Genomic DNA, 19,907 nt, shown 5'->3' on the forward strand with positions numbered 1-19,907 from the left:
GTGCGATTCTATTTTAAGGCTGCGCTACCTTTGTTGCTTCGTTTGGAAATTAATTAAGTTTGAGGGTGCTAAGTTAAAGTCAACAAAAATTAAACGACTACATTTCGCTAAAGCTTTAAAAGTGGTTGATAATTTTTTGCACATTAATAATTGAAATATATAAAAAACCATTTTTTTAATCATCCTCAAACATGAGGGACTATTAAAGGTCAAAGAAAATATTTATTCCAAATGCCAAAACTATAACCAATTTCCATTTCCAATATAACAAGAAGGAAAGCAAACTTCGGCAAGCCGAAGTTCATATACCCTTGCAGCTATTGCATTAATTAAATACTTTTGAAAACATTTAAATTATGATTTACTTGAGTATGTGCTAAAAAAAAACATTGAAACTATGATTATTTGCAGCTCAATTATTAGATAGTTATTTTATATATTTTTATTATTTCTATGGGAGCTATATGCTATAGACGTCCGATTTTGATAAAATTTATACCATAATTCTGAAATAATTAAACATTGCTATATGTCGAAGAACTAAACAAAAAATTAAAAAACAGAAAAGTTATAATTTTTTTCATTTATTTTTCCGATTGTTCCTATGGGAGCTATATGCTATAGTCGTCCGATTTTGATGAAATTGAAACCGTAATTCTGAAATATTAAACCATTACTATATCTCGAAGAACTAAACAAAAAATTAAAAAACAGCAAAGTTATAATTTTTTTTCATTTATTTTTTCCGATTGTTCCTATGGGAGCTATATGCTATAGTCGTCCGCTTTTGATGAAATTTAAACCGTAAATCGGAAATATTTTACCATTACTATATGTCGAAGAACTAAACAAAAAATTAAAAAACAGCAAAGTTATAATTTTTTTTCATTTATTTTTCCGATTGTTCCTATGGGAGCTATATGCTATAGTCGTCCGATCCGGCTCGTTCCGACTTATATACTACCTGCAATAGAAAGACAACTTTTGGGAAAGTTTCATGCAGATAGCTTTAAAACTGAGAGACTAGTTTGCATATAAACGGACGGACAGACGGACAGACGGACATGGCTAGATCGACTCTCCTAGTGATGCTGATCAAGAATATATATACTTTATAGGGTCGGAAACGTCTCCTTCACTGCGTTGCAAACTTCTGACTGAAATTATAATACCCTCTGCAAGGGTATAAAAATTAAAGACAAAGGTTTTATTTTTATTTATTTATTTAAATAATTATGTATTTTCGGGGTGCAATTAATCATTAAATTAATTAGTAATATTATTGTTTATATACGGTTCATATATATATACTCTCTTTGCCTTCTGTTGTTTTTGGGGATTCTTATAGAGTTTCTTTGTTTTGTGTGTCCGTCTTTTTTTTAAAACGGGATTTGCTTTTTCCGCCTGACAAAAATTTCCGGAACATTGCAGTGTAATGCCGGAAATCGCTGTAGGTTCGCCGTTCGCACGGAATTTCATAGGTGTTTTCTTGTGTATACATTTGTTTGCTTTTTTTTTTGGTTAAAATCCAAACAAAAATCGAAACGCTTTTCTAAACATTTGTCATTGATTATTACATACATATATTGATTTATATCTGTTAATGGTTATATGCATGTGAAGTGTCTAGGTGAGTGTTGAGATGGACATTGAACGAGATTCTAATAAGCTTTAAGGGCGACATATTGTACACGCTACGAATATTGCTAAAAATACCTGCATTCGGATTTGAATTTTTCGTTTTTACCCATTTACTCTTTGGTTTTTTTGTTTTTGTTAATTAATTTCGATTTTGTTCGTGCCCCATTTGGTTGGTAGGCAAAGCACTTTGGGCAGGCGCTTGTAGAATCAATTAGTTAATACATTAATCGTAGTATAGGTTGTATTTTCAGAACAAGGTTAGTACAATATGTGCTACGAGAATGTTGTCTCAAAGTTATATCTCTGATTTCTGATTCTGATCGGTCATGAGGGGGTTATGGGGGATTTGGGCGTTTTCTGGGGGTGGAGTGTGTGAGATCTAAATATCATATCGTTACATACACGTACATATATATGTTCTAAGTACCGCCTCGTCTATTACTGGTAACATTGAAATATACAAACATATGTGTTAAGTGCCTCTGCTGCCAGCGTCGAGCTAAATAAATCCTTTGGATAACATAACCAACATATTGTGTGTCTAGCGCTTAATTTAATCGTTGAACTGTCTGGCTTCATCTTTCAATTCGAACCTTTCGAGCTGCACTCAATTGCTGCCTGGGCTGTTTCTCAAACACAACAGTATAATGATTGCACATAAACAGAATTCTGCAAATAAATCGCTTTGTATATTTTGACTAGACTTCAAGTTTTTGGTTTCAGCCGACTACACTGGCTCTATATATAAGTAAAGTTCCATGAATACATTTAACTGTCAATTACTTATATGGCCACGTCGATTTTAAACATCTCTTTTGGATTATACATTTCGAATATTCATATTTGCGTAACTTTACTTAGGAACAAAGCTTAGATTTCTTTGGTTTTGGGTCTTGTTCCGAATAGTTATGTTTGTTTCTTTGATTTTTTTTTTTTTAGTTTAGTGTAGTTTTGTCTAGTCGATTTGCTAAGGAAACTGAGTTCAAAGAGCTGCGAACATCGGGAAGCGACCGCCTGTCCTCCTGCTTCCACTGGCGCTCCTTGTTGCCAGTGCAGCGCAGAGGTCCAAGTTCAAGTTCCATAAAGGGTAGTACGTGGTTTTCTTTTTGAGAGTCACTCGTAATATTCAAGTACCATATATTTGTATTCATATTTTATATTTATATATATACCGTTTGTTTTATGCATGAAATAATGTAACCATAAACAAATTAGCAACAACTTTAATTTGTCCGGAGCGTCTTTTCTTTTCTTATCTTTTCTTTTCTTTTAGATTTAGTATTAATATTATGACGTAAGTTACTTAAAACCTCTCACACACCAACTCGTGCACATCGTCTAAGTGGAAATTATTATTGAGTTCATTGCAAATCTCGAGATTTTCTAGTTTAACTGAGTTTTCCTTTTGTTTTCGCCCTCTGGGGAGGGCGTTTCATCGAGAAACGTTCGTCAGCGTGCAGCGAGATCACTTATACGCCGCCGTGGTCGCCAGCACCTGCTGCACCGCCGTCCGATCCTCCTGCTCCTGTTCCTACCCCATCCACCAGCGATGACTGTCCTCCGGCGGGCTGCTGCGGCGGCGGCGGCGGTGGCTGCATGTACTGTGGTGGGTACTGGTACTGTGGCGGCTGCTCTCCGCCTATGAGGCCAAGTTTATCTGTTTCAAAATACAAACAAAGAGTTAGTGGGGCAAAACACAAGGAGCGCTCTTGTTAGCTCTTTTTTTAGCCAATCTCAGACATCGATACACGAGAATACGCCATCAAAAATATTACACTTCAATGGTTAAAAGCTTATCGCTCATGACGGAATATAGCAAGTGGGCATGGGATGTGGACAATGGGGTGGGCTAGCAGGTTTAACTGCATCAAACAAATATATATTTATATATTTATGTACATTTAGGCAGTCACAGAAAGCTGTCTTCCCTTAAACTTCTCCTGAAGAGAAGTCCTTTCGCTTTTTCGGTGCATTAAACTAAGGCCAATTCCAAAAAACATACAACATTAAATCGAGAAATTATAGAATCATAAATAGTATTATACTAATCACGCAAAGACATCGATACATTCATGCGGCTGAAGCTGGTTGTAAACGATGAAGAGGGCAGCCGCTGCATCGTTTACAGCCAGCTTAAAATTATACAAACAATAGGGGTACAGCGGAAACGGAAATGGGAACACAACATATACGGTTATAAGTAGAAGCGCAGGTGTCAAATTACTGGGTATGATATTTTGCATTGCTTTTTTTGCCGTTTTTTTTTTTGCTTACAGTGTATCAGATTAGATCGTATTTTTCAATGGTACAAAGAAAGTGTGAAATGTTTTCTTTTCATTTTTGGTTAATTTTGACTATGGATCTACGGATGCGGCTTGGTGGTTAATCGATGGCTGATTGGTTTTTTGTTGTTGTTTGCTGTTCGGTTGGTTGTTTTTTCAGGTTTTCAGGTTTTTCAATAGAGATATATCGTTTATTGTCCAGTCGCCACTTCATCCGACGGACTCTGTGGTAGTTCGGTCAATTTCTCGGCCAATGGTTTCTCGAGTGTCGGTGGTTCAGATTTTTGTGTATGGTGGTGTGGTTGTAGTTGTTGTTGTAGTTGTTGTTGTGGTTGTTGTGGTGCTGAATCTGGTGCAGTTGCCGATGCCGGAGCCACCTGCTGCTGCGAGGCAGGAGACTGCGCAGCAGCATTATCATCCGACATGTACGGTTCTACGATAAAATTGTTCGGTGAGTTTATGTTTTTGTTTAATTTCTTTTGATTTCTCTTAAAGCGAGCAGATATAGTTTAATCAACAAATAATAAAAAACAATAAACCCATATTAAAAAGATTTTGAGTCATGTAAAACAAATGATTTCTTTAAACGAGTGCACCTAGCGATAAACGTGGCGTATGAGTAATAAATAAAAGTTTGCTCTCTCTTTTACCTCACACAGAATGTGTTATTTTGGGGGTAAATTGTTTTTTGCTTATGGTTTACAAAATTGTACAAAGCTAAAGCTTTTTTCAGTGTATTTATTCTTCGTCTTTCTCTGTAATTGTTCAAAAATATGGTTCAGTGTAATATATTGTGTGTGTCAAATAAAAGTGAAAATATTTAAGAAACAGAGTTAAGGAGTTAACTAAAATAGAATGGCAGTACTTTATGCTTTTGCTTTTGTAGTTTAGTGGTACAAGTAGGGCTAGCGTTTTGCGATCTGAAGGCCGTTGCGTTTGAGTCAAGACTTAGTATCGAGTAACGAGTAACGAGTTTTGAGAAAGGGACTACGATTACGAGGGAACTATGTTCGAGTTGTATAATTTACACAGGACATGGCACAATAGTGTGTCTGTGGTTGCTGTGGTGCTGCTGCCAATATTAGATATCAGAACGAAAACAAACGAAAAACGGGTACGGATAACGAAACACTGAACAAACCACAAACTTTAAGATTAAGGCTTTTGGGAGTTACGCTAGCTAGAACTTAAGGTCCTACGGTTAAGGCTAACGGGTACAAACGAATATCGGTCCATCTCCACCATGTTGATTGTCGTTTCAGATCGAAATACTTTCCGGATCTTAAATCGAAACCCACATGGACTGAGATCTCCGATATCCGGAGCGATTACAACTTTATTACGGGTTAGGCAACGGAACGATAACAACACACGACACGATTTTCAGTGGGCATCAAATCAATTCATTACCGAACCTGTGCGTATGCTCGTATGGAACCAGATGATGTTGGACTTGGGCATATATGTATCAACAATTCAAATATATACCGCATTTGGTTACTGTTTTTTTTTAGTGGTGGTTGAAGCGCATGACATATGATATGAGATCGATCGATCTATATAGTTTTGGAAATTTCGCAAGGCATCAACGATCAGTTGCACTGTGAGTTCGGAGCTCTACTCATAGCGGTTGTTAATGAGTCTGAATTTTGGTATCGATTGGTTCTTATTGGGTTGATTGATTGACTTTTGATTTGGTTTCGATTTGCATTGCATTGCGGCTAAGTTACTAGTTAGTTCTTATGGGTTAGATATTTAGCAATCTACATAAAGTTACCTAGAGAAAAAAAGGTGGCGGAATTAAAAAACAGAATTTTGATTTGGTGTGTAGAGAAAGTAAAGCATTTTTTGGGGATCCAACGAAATCAGCGCTAAACCAAGGCAAACTCAAAAGACAAACACAACGGGGGAATCTTGAAAGTTTCTTCGGTTCTGTGTGTGGGTGAGTCGAGTGGTTGTGGTTGTGGGGGTCAGTATCTCTATGGCGGTCTGTGTCCAGGTAATGAGTGTCCAGTCCAGCTAGGATCAGTCAACTTACTTGCAATAATGCCCACGACAACCAGGCCAATAACGCCCATGATGATCATCATCTGGAAAGCACAAGTTTGAATTATATTTTTATGGAGTTTCTTTGAGAGGTTTCTTTAAGACCAACCTTCAAGTTCTGCAGCCAGAATTTCCTCTTTAGCTTGCCCGCCTGCTGCTCAAACTGCGAGGCGCCCTGCTGCAAGGCATCGGCGCGATCGTCCAGCTCCGACAGCTTACTGTCGCGCTCCAGCACCTTCTCCACGTTCGTGCGCATGATGTCCACGACCTAGACAGATATATAGGGTTATATTGATAAAAGTCCTTTAGAGTACTCCGTAATACAACTTAATTTGTAAATACTTTATTTGTAGGAAGTCTAGGATTTATCTTGATCGAATGATATTGAATGAAAGTGATCTTTTTAAAAGTTATGATTGAATGGTATAATATATAATGAAATGGTTTAAATATTAAATTCGTTTTATATAATACTTGGAATAGAATTGATGAAATGAAAAGTAACTTTTAATAATCGACACACAAATTGGCTAAATAGATCAACGACTTTTTAGAGTTTCCAGATTCTGAACCCAGATTTTATTTGACCTCCGATTACCAAAATTATCAATACCACTCCCGAAACTTAATTTTTAATATTACATGAAATGATACTTTGAAGGTGATTATTTTTAATGTAAGAATTAAGTATTAAAATGAATTTGGTATTCAAATCTATAAACTGTCATATGAATTGGGTTATTAGATGGAAGACTAATCAAAGGATCCGGATGCAGAACCCAGAAGTGTCATATTTCGAAATCTTCCCGAATACCAAATTTATCACTACCAATCCCCAAACTTACCTCATCGACCTGCGCCTGCGTCTGCTGCAGCCGCTTCTGTGCCGCAATCTGCTGCGGATTGTGTGGTCCGCCCACAATCTCGCCATCGCCGCCCTCTCCGGCCGGAGCTCCGGCGTTTGGTGGTGCATCGCCAGCTGGTGCAGCGTCCGCCCTGCGGGAAGCGAGGAGGTCATTAGTCATTACTCATCGGAAAGCGCGCAAAAATAGACTGGGCCAAGACTAATCAACTCCCAACGGGGGCGCTCAAATTAAATACAGTACTCAAATTACGAATATAAGTGGGTGTAGGTGGGGGCTCGGGTTACGACTATAGTTTCTAGCGTTAACCAAAAACATCCGAAGATACGTGTGGGCTATAGATGGTGCTGGAGTATATTGCTAGCCAGGTACCCTTGTTCTATAGTCAAAGCGCACTTACGATTCCTTGTTCTTGTCTTTCTTGCCCATCTCAGACCCCCAAAAACTTAGAACTTAGATCTTCTGGGCTCTGCAGGTTTTTAAAATTGGGAAATAATTAATAATGATAGTAAATAATAACATTAAGTCAGAGTGGGGTTGTTGTTAATTGTTAATTTTATCATAACTAAGCTACAATTCATACTGCCCACATATTTTTTATACCCACTGCCACAATACAAAAAACTAATTTGATACTCAAGGTATCTGAAAACCAAAACATTGTTAATTGATAGAAATCTAAGCTGCAATTCGTAATGCCCATATGTTTTTCTTATATTCACTGCCACTAAACAAATAACAAATTTGATACCCAAGGTATCTGAAAACAAAAACACCTGTTTTCCTTAGGCACTGAAAGAAATTTGTTTATATGTTTTGTTTAGATATAAAAAATAGTTACTACAGTATACAAAATGGTTGTAGCTCAAAGTTCTATATTAAAATGTCTACCTTAAAAATATTTGTAAATGACATTTATAGTTATTTTTCATAGAATATATATATCGAACCCTCCATTCTGTTTGCTTTCCGACTACAAAGAAAAAAAAATCAATATCTAACCCCAACCCTTAAGACCGGCAACATTTGATTTGCCTATATCCGCGCGATTATTTTTAGAACTGACCAATCTTTTATATTAGAAAATCTTTATAAATGGTAAAAGTAAAGAGTTTTGTTGATAAAAGCAAGAATTTGACTTCAAAGTAAACCCGAATAGGTGCAACTTATTTTGCATGTCCTGACTCAGTGGTGCGAAACGTGTTTTTATTGATTTTGCGGTGTGAGAGACTTGGCCATGTGATGCGAGAACGTCATCGGCCAAGTGAATCATGCTTAGTGAACCGAAATGCAGGTCTGGGTTCCTCACTTTACGGGCCTTTGGCCACTTGGACAAATGATAAATGTAATGGCCGACCCATGCTGCGTATACTTAATGCGGCTATCAAATGAGCATTCCCTCTGTGCGAAAAGCCCCATTTCCCATTTCTCCGCGCCGAAAAAAAAAAAACAAATCAATAATGTCCATCCACTTACATGTCTCTGGTGGCTGTGTGGTTTTGGCTGTAGTTAGTTGGTGGTGCTGTGGTGGCCTCAACAAATTCGGCTGGCGATGATTAGGATGAAGGTACTAGGCGCACTATATGCACTTGGCCTTTTCACTGTCTTGCACTGCCGCAGGTCGGAATGGAGGTGGTGTAGCGGGTGGTGGTGGTGGTGGGCGATAGTGGGTGGTGGTGCAGCTGAACTCTGTTTCGTTGTTTTTGTTCTAGAGGGTTGCGCTCTCAGTGCCGCCGTGCTCTCTATTCCGCCAGAGCTTTTTCGCCCCCAGTCGTCAATGAATTTTCACTCCACTCCACGGGGGGATTGGCTGGATCTGGATCTGGTCTGGATGATGTGTGTATGTGTGCGGGTAACACTTGCCACGACAGCCTTTCGCAGAAATTTTTCTGGCTCACCGCTGAAACTGCTGCTGAATAGAGTGCGAAAATAGTTGCAACTATTTTTAGTACATCGGTTTATGCTTGGTGGTATCAGTTGGTTTTACTCTAAGAGTGTAAGGGCGGAAACACGCCCACATGTCCTTCCCTATTTCTGTTGCATACCCCCAGGAGCACTTTTAAACTCTCTTCAAAATGCAAAACGTTTTAAAAATAATTTCAAGTGCCCAATTCAGGCTAAAGCTGAGAGAGAAAGAAAAATCAATGAAATTCTTCACGACAAAGGTTTTTTGCTGCTTTTCGTTAACATTTCAGCTTAATTGGACTACTCTTTACATATCCTTATTAGCGCAACACTTTAACTATGCTCGGGCAGCTTTAGTTCACATTAAAACTAAATTCTTAAATAATAATCTTAGAATTATTTTACGCAGCACTATGAAAATTTTCACTTACGACGTTTTTGGCCAACTGCGAAAACTTGCAGCTTTCCTAACTGTTATGTGTATTTGGATTTGGGGAAAAGCTGCCTGGATGGTTAGCACCGAGTGGTCTTCCAGCGAGAAGCTTTTCCTTACCAATTCGCAAGTAGCGAGTGCCGAGTAAGTGAACAATTTAAAAGCAAGCCGGGCTTTTTAGTCAGGACCTAAAATCTTTGTGAATCTGGTTAAGGAAGTCCACTCCTAGCATTACTGAAAAAAGGGGATATTAATTTTATTAAAATGATATACACCAAATGAAAAAAATTCATTGGTTCTATGGTCATTCAGAATTACAAATTTATTGACTTTGTTATTTTAATAGTAAGAGTTTGTGTGTTATAGATTGGCTTTATATTTTAGATTATAAGCTTTCTTACACATTAAAAAAAAAAGTAGTGACTTAATAATTATACAAGTAACAGTTTAAATGTAATAGATTGGCTTTACGATTGTGTGTTCTAAGTTTTCTATTGCAGACTAGTAGTAATTGCACTAAAGCGGTTTTCTAAACTTTGTCTGAATCCATACGCGGTACATCTTTAAGCCCCGACCGCGGTTGACCTGCAGCCTTCGGTCCACAATGAGCTGTTCCTCCTTTAGCCCTGCTTGGGTCATCATAGTCCGCAGTTCCTCCTCCGTAAAGAAGTACACCATCGTGCCATCGCCCCGCACATAGAAGTTGTCCTCCAAACACTTGCCACTCTTGAACCTCAACTGTGCAAGGTCATATCTTCCGTAATCCCGGAACAAAAGCAGGCCTCCTGGTCTCAGATAGCGATAGCAGTTGTCCAGCACCCGTTGCATTTTCTTGGGTTCGATGGCGGACAGCACGAATATCATTACGATAATGTCCTGTGAGTTCTCTTCAAAGGGCACTTGCCACTGATCCAGTGTGGCATCCATTACGAACACCTCACAACGCTTCTCATCGAACTGGGGTTGACTACGCAGGATCTCAATGGCCCGGGCTGAGAAGTCGCACCCGAAAACCTTCAACTGCGCTTCCGAGCTGTACTGCAGCAGGGGTAGAATCGTGTTTCCAACGCCACATCCTAATTCAAAGATGCTGCGATGCTGCTGCTCCGTTGATTCCTTGGCCAAAGGAGCTAATTCCGGGAACTCTGTAAATAGCCAGTGGCGATCCTTGAAGAAGCGGTTATCGTGGATGCCGTAAAACGAATCCCAGAACTTGGGAGCATCTGCCTGGAACCGGTTTTTGTCCTCCTCATCCATTTTGGTCGCCGAGTTCTTGGCCACTGCTGTCTGAGCGGCAAGTTCCTGCTCCTCGTCCCATTGCACGTGGTCCCTGTTGATCGAGAATTAAAAAGGGTTTCCATGAGTATATAGCAATACGGATAAGTACCAGGCGTTAAACTCAAACAGTTCTCGCGCATCGATGAGAACCCGGCTGCCAGCTCCCGCTGGTTTCTTGCGTTGGCGAGTGTGTTCCCAAGTTTGACTGGCCAATCTCCGGAGGATTGGCATCCCATATTTACCAAGCATTGTGTTTGAAGACGTCGTTGCTGTCCGTGAGTAGGCGTGTTCCAAACTGGGGTCGTTTCTCGTTCTCAGCAGCGGGAGTGTCACTCATATCGGGAAGGAAATAAGGTTTATATCACCTGTTGTCCGGATTAAATTAAAATGCAATATTTTGTAAACACGCGGCCTGTGTGACCGTATTTTTAGCATTCAAATAATACCGCGATGTGTGCAAAAGCGGCTAGTATTATTGAGCCGCTGTCACACTCAGTCGGGCGCGAAATTGGTGGTCCGCAGAATTGTCCGTTTTCCGAGTTTTCGCGAATAAATATATGTCGCTTGGCTTCTAAGTGCAGCATGAAACGTCGGAAAGTATGCGCGTCGAGTTTTACTGCAGAAAACATAAATAAAATGACAAAGAAAGTATGAAAAGCGCCGACACACATCAGTGCTGCCAGACCGGCTAAAATTTACTGTTGGTTATTTCTAGTGGCTAACCCGTGGGAGTAAACCAAATCGAAACTTTCTCGGAAAATAAAAATAAAACAATTTACAAGTTTTAAATAAAAGTCACTCAACAAAAAGTTAACGCTGGTAAGCCACAAAATCAATTGTTCAAAATAATAATACAAATAATTTAAGCAAGGAACTTGTTAAACAGTTTAATTAAATTTTTTAATGATGCACCAAAATATTATAATTATATATGAACATAAAAATAATAATATTTGAAATATAATTTTTAAAGTAATGCATATTATGGAGACCTATAATTTGAAAGTCGTGCCTGTGAAAGTTGAAAACGTGCCATCTCCACTTTTTTCTCAGTGGCAACGCCGCGTCAGTTGGTATATCAAAACCGCAAACCATCCTTTTTGTTGTATTGTGCGTTGTTTTCTGCGACGGCAGCTAAATATTTAAATAATTAGCATCTTAGTGTGCTGCGACACCATCGCTTATTGTGTATTCGTAGAAGGCCCGTCGAAGGAGCGACCGATAGAGACGCCATTCAGCGTATTGAGTTCCAAGAAGAATCGCTTAGACGCAAAGGCCCGCGGAGGGAACTTCAGGAACAGAAAAAGACCCCCCATTCAGCGTTCTGCGAAAGAATCGCGCTCAATAGTACGATAAAATGATGAACGAGGCAGCTCTTGCGAACATGATACCCTATGACACTATCGGACTATACGAACAGCCCAAGCCGCGCTTCATCTTCAAGATGCCGCGCGTGGTGCCCGACCAGAAGTCCAAATTCGAGAGTGATGAGCTCTTCCGACGACTTAGCCGGGAAAGCGAGGTGCGATACACTGGCTACCGGGAGCGCAGCATCGAGGAGCGGCAGGTGCGCTTCATGAACGGCTGCCGCGAGGGACACACGGAGGCCAGCTTCGTGGCCTCGGGAACCAATCTGCAGCTGGTGTTCAACGCCAACCAGAACCCGTACCTACATGACAAAGAGTGCGACTTTGACAAGGAGCACGGCAAGGTGCACATCAAGTCCTACTTTATCATGAACGGGGTGTGCGTCCGGTTCCGCGGTTGGATGGATCTGGAGCGGCTGGATGGCGTGGGCTGTCTGGAGTACGACGAACGACGGGCAATGCATGAGGATGCTATCCTACGGGACCAGATCGATCGCTACAACCAGCGACTGCGAGAGTTCGAGGACACCAAGCGCGCCTACCGCGACAACCGGCAGGACGAGATGGAGGCGGTGCGACGGGGCGTGGCCTCCGGGGGCATTGGCGTCGGTGCCAGCATGTGGCGACGTTAGTTAGACCTGTGGACGGCGCCAGGGCCGTCGCATCCGCAGCTACAGCAGCTCCAGCAGCAGCAGCCGCATCACCAGCAGCTAGAGACTCAATTCGCGAATACTCAATACTTCATGGACAACTGAGAATGCTCCGAGCCCATTTAAAAAGGGACTACCCTTGCGAGATTTCAATACGATTACGTTAGACACGCTCGAATTATGCTCCTAGATTAGTGTTAGATCTAATGCTTACTTTACGTATGCTTTTATGGTATTATACTTACAACTTAGTGTGGAATTAGTGTCGTATCTTTAACTAAAATACATAATTACTAATCGATATCGCATTGTTAATTTTGGGCTTTCCGCTGTGACGCAGCCTAAATGAGACACTTCAGTAGAATTAACCAACCGGGGATATCTATCGAATTAGATTGCTATATTTCAAGAGCTTTTATACTAAAGCACGGTAGACATTGGTTAGGAGGAAACCCATCATTTCTAATGAATTTTTAATAGTGACCAATAAGAAACTTTTTATTTATTTCTGAGCTTGACTTCCAAACTACATTTTCGGACTGCATAACTGAATTCAATCCTGTCTTGATGATATTTTAAAGTCAAACAAACCTAAAGGTTTTGAATATGTATTACTCCGGACCTTAAAAAGAAAACACCACTCTCGATTGGAATTGATACCATTATATTATACAGATACTGAACTTTATATTCATACATAATAAGCAAACTAAACTAAGGGTCGTCGCGTGGCGTGGAGGAGACGTATATTAAAAAGCGCAAAGCATTTCTGACCTAGCGGAATTGCAGACTGGATATGCGCAGCCCAATGCTGTCCTTGCCGATCTGGCTTACCTCGCAAACGGTGCAGAGACTGCCCTTGAATTGCGGGTCGTAGGAGGAAGAGCAGAAGGGACAGGTCACCTCAGGTTTACCCCTGTACAGTGGCTTCCAGCTGATGCCGCAGATGGTGAACGGGTTGAACTCCTCGTACTGCAGCTGGTGCTCGTCCACGGGGTTAACTTCGCAGGCCTGCAGGATCTTGCGCACTTGCTGGGCCACATCCGGACGCGGGGCCAACTCCAGAAGACGGCGTGCAAAGGAGGCGGCCGTCTTGTAGTTCTTCAGCTTAAAGAACATGTTGAGGGCGGTGCGCAGGGTGAGAATTTGATGCACTGGCTGCAGCTTGCAGTGCGTGAAGTAGGCGGCCATTTCGCACAGACGCTTCTGCTCCTCCAGCGTCGACTTGGGCATGCCCTTGCGCACCGTCTCCATCTTCAGGCCCACAATATATTCCGCGCAGATTCTCAGCAGTTGCTGTGCCTCCGCCGCATCCAGTTTCGTGTCCACCGCCAGCAGTGGAATGCTGATCAAAATGGAGTGGAATTTCTCTACGGCCTCGGTGAACTTGCCAGAGGTGGTTAGCTGGTAGCCAGCCTGTAGGCGCGCCACCAAATCGTTGAGCTTGATTCCCACCGCCGGGCGCTGAAGCTTGATGTTTGTCTCGGAATAGTTGCGCAGCGGGTAGCCACTCAAAGATTGCAGATTTGGATTGGCCGTGTAGCTGGTCTTAGAGCAGGCGTAGTTCTGCAGGAAGAGTGTCTTGAATGGCTTGAAATTGACCACTCCCAGCTGGTCGTGCAGCAAACGGAAGGCTGTTTCGAATGATCCGGCCTTGACATGATCCAGCACCAGTGGCGAGTTGTTGGCCCATTGCTGGGCAGGAGACAAGCCCTTGTTGGGAGCCGCATAGTAGTTGCTGTCCAGGGCGGAGGCCTTGATCTTGGAGGCCAGCTCCTCGGGCACCACCAGATCGTCATCGCCCACATCCCAGCCGGCTCCATCTTCACCACCTGCTCCGCCTTCTCCATCGTTACTCAACGCGTCGTGCATCTCCTCATCGCCCTCCTCATCCAATCCCAGATCGGCATCCGCTCCCCAGCCATCGCCGCCGCCATTGTGCTCGTCCAGAACTGCAGCATCGGCGTTGATGTTCAGCGCCTGGCGGGCAGTGGCGCTGGTTCCAGCCCTGGTGACCATGGCTCCTTCGAAGAAGCCCTTAGAAACGGACAGCAAAGGCCAATTGGTCTCCAGCTGCTGAATGGGCACTGGTGGCTGCAGAAGCTGAGCGTTGGGATTCACCTCGGGAAGAATATTTCCCTGCGAGGTGATAGACTCGCCCAGCGATTCAGTGAGCTCCTCGAATCCATGGGTAGCGGCTGTCAGATAAGCCAGCGAAAGTTGCCCGCAGTTTTTGAGGATGTTTACCCGCTCCTTAACGTCACCGAGTAGAAGTGCACCCTGGTATTGAGCCGACACATCCTTGCGGATTTCTGCGATCTTGTTCATCTTCTTGAGCTTCTCCAAATTTCCGGTGATCAGATAGAGGAAGCTGAGCTTGTCAAAGTTCTTGGTGCGCTGGTAGCACATTTCCACGACCTGGTGATTGCCTTGGAGCAGGGCACTCTGTCCCAGACGATTCCAGCAGTCCTTGTCATCCAGAGCCTTGGCAGCCTCCAGAGCAATCTCGATGTTGCCACACTCCAGAGCCAGTCCAAATCGCGTCTTCTCGTCCTTGACGAAGTGCAGGGCCACCTCCGGATATCCCTTCTGCTGCAGGTAGGCAATGATGCTCTGACCCACCAAGCGGGCATTTCTCACCATGTGCAAAACCTCGTCGTATTTGCGCTGAATCAGGGCCAATTTAAACTTGTACTCCGTGGGATCGATGTGGAGCACGCGGGTGCGGCATTCGCGATCCAGGCAGAACACCTGGTTGCCCTTGACGCGCGTCAAATAGATGGGCAGGTCCAACGTACGGATAATGCCGTGGTCGCCGTTTGTGATGGCGTACTTGATGTGGTTGCTGGTTGTGTAGATAAACACGCCCGACTCGTCCCAGGCTCCAGACTTCACGCGGCAATTCTCCTGCACGGTGCACAAGTACTGCAGCCTTCGGTCGCAGATGGTCACCGAATGTTTGCAGAGCAGCGCCACCAGGGACATGTCCGGGGACCACACCACGTAACGACACTTGGCCAGCTTAATGCTGCCCACGGAGACGAGGCGTTGCACCTCGTACAGGGTGACAAACTCGGGATCCCGGATGAGCAGCATTCCCGTGCCGGCATAGAAGATTTCCTCGCAGAAAGTGGGCAGTTTCTTGGTCACCTCGTTCTTGAAGTTCTTGATCACCAGCTGCTGGTTGCGATCCAGCACTGCAAACCGATTGCGGGCCACCCAGATGGCCGTAATTCCGGAGCTGCGCTTGCTGTCCGACTCGCTCTGGCTCTCCGTGTCCTTAGGGATCTGGCACAAGTCGTAGGTGCTGTTCTCCAGGTTGTTGGTGCGCGTGCAGATGAGCACGGCGTTTAGGGCCGGGTTATATGACATGCTGTACACCGGCGACTTGCCCGGCCGCAGTTGCATCACCACCGTGTCTTTGGTGGTGGTAAAGTCCAGTTTGCGCAGGAAGCGCTCCTTTACGTAGTACAGAATGTTGCCGTGCACGGCATGAGCGGGACGCTCGCGCTCCAATTTGAAGACCACCATACCTTAAGTAAAAACAAAAGATTAATACCACAAAATGTTTAAAAAAACAGATAACTAACCTCCATCGTGACCAGCTGCAAACAGATTCAAAGTCGGATGGGCCGTGAGAATCCAGAAGCGTTCGTTGTCCCGGCGGAATGTGAATAGACACTGACGCTTGGTCATGTCCCAGACGCGAATGCTGCGATCCTCGCCGTTCGAGAGAATCAGATCCTGGCGTGGATGGAACAGCACGCTGGATACGTTGTTGTAGTGACCACGGCAGGTGTCCACCTCCCAGGCCTTGTACTCGTTCATGCGCCACAGCTTAACCAGACGATCGTCGGCACCGGACACGATCAGCGGCAGAGTGGGATGGAAGCTGGCCCAGTTAACGCCGCGGTCGTGGCCCTCAAGCACATGCTTGACCACAGCATCCGCTTGGCCGAACAGATCGGTGGCACCAGGATGACCCTTGAGGTGATCATCGAGGCCGCCGGGGCCGGGTGCCACGTTCTTCTTCCGCAATCCGGAGATGTCCCACACGCGCACCGTCTGATCCAGCGAAGCGGAGACGATCTGGTCCTCCGTCGGATGGAATTGGGCACACATCACATAGTGGTTGTGGCCCGTCAGCACGCAGATGCAGTTGCGCGACTGCCAGTTCCAGATGCGGATGGTCTGATCGTCAGAGGCGCTGAGAATCCACGGGTATTCGTGGTGGAAGGCCACAGTGCGGACATAGTCCAAATGGGCCAGGAGCGTGAAGATGCAGCGGCGCTGCTTGTAGTTCCAAACCTTGATCTTGTAGTCATCGCCACCGGAGACGAAGAGAGGCATCTGCGGATGAAAGGCCACGCCACGCACCGGGCCATCGTGCTCGTCGAACTTCTCGAGGAGCGTGTGCATCCGGTAGTCCCACAGCTGGATGACGCCGCTGTGCAAGCTGACCAGGATCCAGGGTCGTTTCGGGTGGAAGGAGAGGCCCTTTACCCGCGCTGACTTCGACTCGAAGTTGGTCAGCATGTTGGCACTTTTTCCGCTCTGCCTGTAGGTGTCTCAAATTGGTTGCTCTGCTGGGTGTCGGCTTTTCTTTCAAGCGCCCTGTTCTGGTTGCTTCGGGCACTCGCCTGTATTAAAACATAAAGAAATGGGTGTAAGAATAATTGCCGGTAATTTGGTGTGTTTTAATAACACGTAATCTAATGCCAACAATTAATTTTATGAAAAACACCAACCTATTGTCGAAATTGTGACACGTCAATTATCTTCTTCTTCTCGGCAATGTTGAAAACGCAAGTAGGGTTGTCGTCCGCTGCCAGAGATACTCTGGTTACCATAAGTATCAGCACACCTTTTTGGATTAGCACACAGTTAGATTACAATTTCTGTCTCTTTTTAATAAATTTCAATGTTAAAAAGGTGTAATAAAATATGTTGAATCCTCTGAAATAAAGCCCTTAATTATGGTTTAACAAAAACCTTCAAAAACTAAATTAAAAAATAGTAACCCACATATGCATGATTTTAGTTGCCACTATGAAGGGCCTGTTGCAGTCGTTTTACAACACTAGGAATAAAAGTGCATTTCGTTGTACTACGCTTTGTTTATTTTTGACCTGCCATGAACAAGTGCTAAATAATTGACTAGCATGACGCTGGCACACCGGGCGCTCTTTACGTGGTTCATCGTACTGGTCTTCCTGATCCTGCTGTGTCTGCGCCTGGACCCACGAACCACCTGGAATTGGTTTGTCACCTTTACACCGCTCTGGTTCTTCGATTTGATCATCATCATCTACGTGATCATCAAGTTCATCCGCAAGTGGCGCAACCTAACCTGCCTGACAGATCTCCTCTTCCTGTACAAATGGAACATTGCAGGCGTTTTGCTAACCATCTCCTCGCAGGTAATGATCTGCCTGACGCTGGAGTATCCGCAGCAGATTCCCATCTACGTGACCATCGCCCCGGTTATCCTGCTGCTAAGCACCGCCATCTTCTATGTGGGCAGCAGGCTGGGAAAACGCGAGGGCTGGTTGCAATAAGATCGGGATTACAAAATATAGGATTAAGCTTGTATTTTAGGATAAGGTGTACATAAAGTGGAAACTCAAAAGCCGTATTTGCTTTGGGTGGCCCGACGGGTCTGCCGGTTGGCCGACCACATTGCCTGCAATTCGGCTTCGTTTGCCTTGGCCTTGTGCGCCAGGTAGGTGATCTGGTGCTTTCTCCGCGTCCCTGCCACCGGCTCCTCATCCGTCAGCACTCCGGTGGGCTGGAAGGTGGTGGACGAAGCCAGCGCCGTTCGCATCCATTCCTCGCGATCGGGAAGTACCTGCGATCCGACTATGTCGATCACCTGCATCTCCTTGGCCTCCTTCCGCCGCCGCTTGGCATTTTTGCCCACCAGTGCGTCCATGGCCTCGGGGTTCAGCTGCTGCTCGTGATACCGCTTTTGAGCCTGCTGCGTCTGCTCCTCCTCAAGGCGGACGGCATCAGCTTCGGCTGCTTCCTTCTCGGCAATCTCTTCGAGGTATTTGCTGCTGGCCTCCACCATCTTGGCTGCTCGCTTGGCCACTAGGGCGCTGATCTCGTTGCTGCTCACCTCCGGCAACTTTTGTTCGGAGTTAAGGGAGAAGAAGTCGCCAGTGCCATCCTCATCATCGTCCTCACTATCACTGGCATTCACCAGGGAAGTGGTTTTAGCTTTAGTTTTTGATTGTATCGGCTTCGAGGTTTCCCTTCCTTCGGTATTCTTCTTTTGGACAGCCTTAGTGCCATCCACACCTTCTGTGTTGTGCGCTGCTCGTCGCTGTTTTACTGTATCGGGCACAAAAGCTGGAGCGGATCGAGGCTGGACGGGAGCACTTGTAGCTTGGGGTGGATTTGAAGAGCTTGCTGTGGGAGTGGCTGCCACAGATGATGAGGAGCTAGAGCTCTTGGAGAAATTTCGCTCTGACTTTGCCTGGGGGAGCAGACTCAGCAGCCCGGATCCCTTGGGAACATTTGGTTTGTCAAATTTATTCTTGGCCTTGTCAGCCCTTTCGCGGTCCACATCGGAGAACTCCCGCAGCGATGGAATGCTGATCTTGACACGACCTTTAACTGGCGGTGGTGGAGGTTTCTCTATTTCGACTGGCAGCGCCTTTTTGTGCAGGAATTCATCATCCTTCTCTTCAATTATGAGTTTTGTTGGCGCTGCTGTTCGAGGCATGGGCAATTTGGCAAATGCAGGGGTCACTAGTTGATCCACATCTTCTTCTTCAGTGTTCTCTGCGGGAGCAATGGCTTTTGGCTTGGGTAAAGCCATTGTGAGTCTGGCGGTGGGCGTTTTGAGTTCCTGCAAGGACACCTCTTGCGGCACATAGTCATCGTCTTCATCGCTAATGTGACCACTGGTTGATACAGGTTCTACAGACGCCGCCTCATTGGAAGCAGTTGTGCTTGGCTTGGCCTGTGGTTTCACCAGTTCCACTTGTGGCCCTGGGTTTTCCTCCTCGGTCTCCGAATCTTCGTCAGAACTGGCGGCATAGGCAACCAGCGACATGATTTTTAAATTGGTAAATTAAAATTAAACAATGCAATACACAAAATACAGCTGTTATGAGGCTAGAGCTGTCACCTGTTTACAGGTTTTGAATTGTTGGCAACTCTTCTTACTTATGTGCAGTGTTAATCAACACTGTTAAAAACCGTTAAAATGCGTCTTCGATTTTTAAACCATCAACTAAATCAAAAAGTATAAGTTCATTTGGTAACAAACTTTTTTAAAAAAAAATTAATTTGAATAGGTTCAATGTTGTTAGAAGTTAAATCATATTGTTGAATGTTCCATAACCATAATTAAGTTTAAGTATAGGTAAAATTGTTTTACAAAAAAAAAAACCGAACTAAATTGATGGCTGTAGTTACCTAATACGAAATTACGA

The 19,907-nt window shown here is 44.1% G+C and overlaps 6 protein-coding genes across 14 annotated transcripts; 2 read left to right on the top strand and 4 right to left on the bottom strand.

The window, feature by feature from the left end:
- Positions 1-2,001: 2,001 nt before the first annotated feature.
- On the bottom strand, positions 2,002-9,256 carry LOC128259240 (neuronal synaptobrevin). Of its 8 annotated transcripts, none has more exons than XR_008268040.1 (8): positions 9,169-9,256; positions 8,309-8,741; positions 7,233-7,301; positions 6,815-6,965; positions 6,079-6,237; positions 5,962-6,013; positions 3,916-4,356; positions 3,157-3,298 (listed from the first exon to the last, which is right to left on the bottom strand). XR_008268040.1 is itself a non-coding variant. In XM_052991499.1 (7 exons), exons 3-7 carry the CDS (start codon positions 7,259-7,261, stop codon positions 3,111-3,113), a joined length of 579 nt encoding a protein of 192 aa, XP_052847459.1. In that variant the 5' UTR covers positions 7,262-7,301; positions 8,309-8,741; positions 9,169-9,256; the 3' UTR covers positions 2,002-3,110. The 8 variants fall into 8 exon arrangements, 2 of the variants coding, with proteins under 2 accessions (XP_052847459.1, XP_052847460.1); XR_008268041.1 differs by having other exon boundaries at positions 8,309-8,744; positions 9,169-9,238; XR_008268042.1 differs by lacking the exon at positions 9,169-9,256 and adding an exon at positions 9,049-9,133.
- Positions 9,257-9,477: 221 nt separating this feature from the next.
- LOC128259389 (tRNA N(3)-methylcytidine methyltransferase Mettl2) lies at positions 9,478-11,179 on the bottom strand. 2 transcript variants are annotated; one of them, XM_052991727.1, is made up of 2 exons: positions 10,691-11,179; positions 9,478-10,500 (listed from the first exon to the last, which is right to left on the bottom strand). In XM_052991727.1, the coding sequence occupies exons 1-2, from the start codon at positions 10,783-10,785 to the stop codon at positions 9,687-9,689; spliced, it is 909 nt and encodes a 302-aa protein (XP_052847687.1). In that variant the 5' UTR covers positions 10,786-11,179; the 3' UTR covers positions 9,478-9,686. The 2 variants fall into 2 exon arrangements, with proteins under 2 accessions (XP_052847687.1, XP_052847686.1); XM_052991726.1 differs by having other exon boundaries at positions 10,558-10,833.
- A 311-nt stretch (positions 11,180-11,490) lies between these two features.
- LOC128258993 (protein big brother) lies at positions 11,491-12,766 on the top strand. Its single transcript, XM_052991051.1, has one exon. It carries the CDS (start codon positions 11,806-11,808, stop codon positions 12,445-12,447), a length of 642 nt encoding a protein of 213 aa, XP_052847011.1. The 5' UTR covers positions 11,491-11,805; the 3' UTR covers positions 12,448-12,766.
- A 368-nt stretch (positions 12,767-13,134) lies between these two features.
- On the bottom strand, positions 13,135-17,310 carry LOC128258994 (coatomer subunit alpha). The gene is made up of 3 exons (XM_052991052.1): positions 17,214-17,310; positions 16,056-17,105; positions 13,135-15,998 (listed from the first exon to the last, which is right to left on the bottom strand). Exons 2-3 carry the CDS (start codon positions 16,999-17,001, stop codon positions 13,240-13,242), a joined length of 3,705 nt encoding a protein of 1,234 aa, XP_052847012.1. The 5' UTR covers positions 17,002-17,105; positions 17,214-17,310; the 3' UTR covers positions 13,135-13,239.
- A 234-nt stretch (positions 17,311-17,544) lies between these two features.
- On the top strand, positions 17,545-18,094 carry LOC128259351 (transmembrane protein 60). Its single transcript, XM_052991665.1, has one exon. The coding sequence runs from the start codon at positions 17,628-17,630 to the stop codon at positions 18,021-18,023; it is 396 nt and encodes a 131-aa protein (XP_052847625.1). The 5' UTR covers positions 17,545-17,627; the 3' UTR covers positions 18,024-18,094.
- LOC128259350 (proline-rich protein PRCC) lies at positions 18,032-19,594 on the bottom strand. The gene has a single exon (XM_052991664.1). It carries the CDS (start codon positions 19,523-19,525, stop codon positions 18,089-18,091), a length of 1,437 nt encoding a protein of 478 aa, XP_052847624.1. The 5' UTR covers positions 19,526-19,594; the 3' UTR covers positions 18,032-18,088.
- Positions 19,595-19,907: the final 313 nt, after the last annotated feature.

Source organism: Drosophila gunungcola, assembly GCF_025200985.1.
Source record: "Drosophila gunungcola strain Sukarami chromosome 3L unlocalized genomic scaffold, Dgunungcola_SK_2 000005F, whole genome shotgun sequence".
NCBI classification, from domain to species: domain Eukaryota; kingdom Metazoa; phylum Arthropoda; class Insecta; order Diptera; family Drosophilidae; genus Drosophila; species Drosophila gunungcola.

What these genes read in the sequence shown, in the direction of transcription:
- LOC128259240 (XM_052991499.1), bottom strand. Translation starts at nt 7,261, where the DNA reads ATGGGCAAGAAAGACAAGAACAAGGAATC. An exon ending in TCTGGCTGCAGAACTTGAAG is followed by an intron (nt 6,014 to 6,078) that starts GTTGGTCTTAAA and finishes TGTGCTTTCCAG; the next exon opens with ATGATGATCATCATGGGCGT. An exon ending in TGTCGTGGGCATTATTGCAA is followed by an intron (nt 3,299 to 5,961) that starts GTAAGTTGACTG and finishes ATTTTGAAACAG; the next exon opens with ATAAACTTGGCCTCATAGGC.
- LOC128259389 (XM_052991726.1), bottom strand. Translation starts at nt 10,697, where the DNA reads ATGCTTGGTAAATATGGGATGCCAATCCTCCGGAGATTGGCCAGTCAA. An exon ending in CTGTTTGAGTTTAACGCCTG is followed by an intron (nt 10,501 to 10,557) that starts GTACTTATCCGT and finishes CTCGATCAACAG; the next exon opens with GGACCACGTGCAATGGGACG.
- LOC128258993 (XM_052991051.1), top strand. Translation starts at nt 11,806, where the DNA reads ATGATGAACGAGGCAGCTCTTGCGAACATGATACCCTATGACACTATC.
- LOC128258994 (XM_052991052.1), bottom strand. Translation starts at nt 17,001, where the DNA reads ATGCTGACCAACTTCGAGTCGAAGTCAGCGCGGGTAAAGGGCCTCTCC. An exon ending in TGCAGCTGGTCACGATGGAG is followed by an intron (nt 15,999 to 16,055) that starts GTTAGTTATCTG and finishes TTTTTACTTAAG; the next exon opens with GTATGGTGGTCTTCAAATTG.
- LOC128259351 (XM_052991665.1), top strand. Translation starts at nt 17,628, where the DNA reads ATGACGCTGGCACACCGGGCGCTCTTTACGTGGTTCATCGTACTGGTC.
- LOC128259350 (XM_052991664.1), bottom strand. Translation starts at nt 19,525, where the DNA reads ATGTCGCTGGTTGCCTATGCCGCCAGTTCTGACGAAGATTCGGAGACC.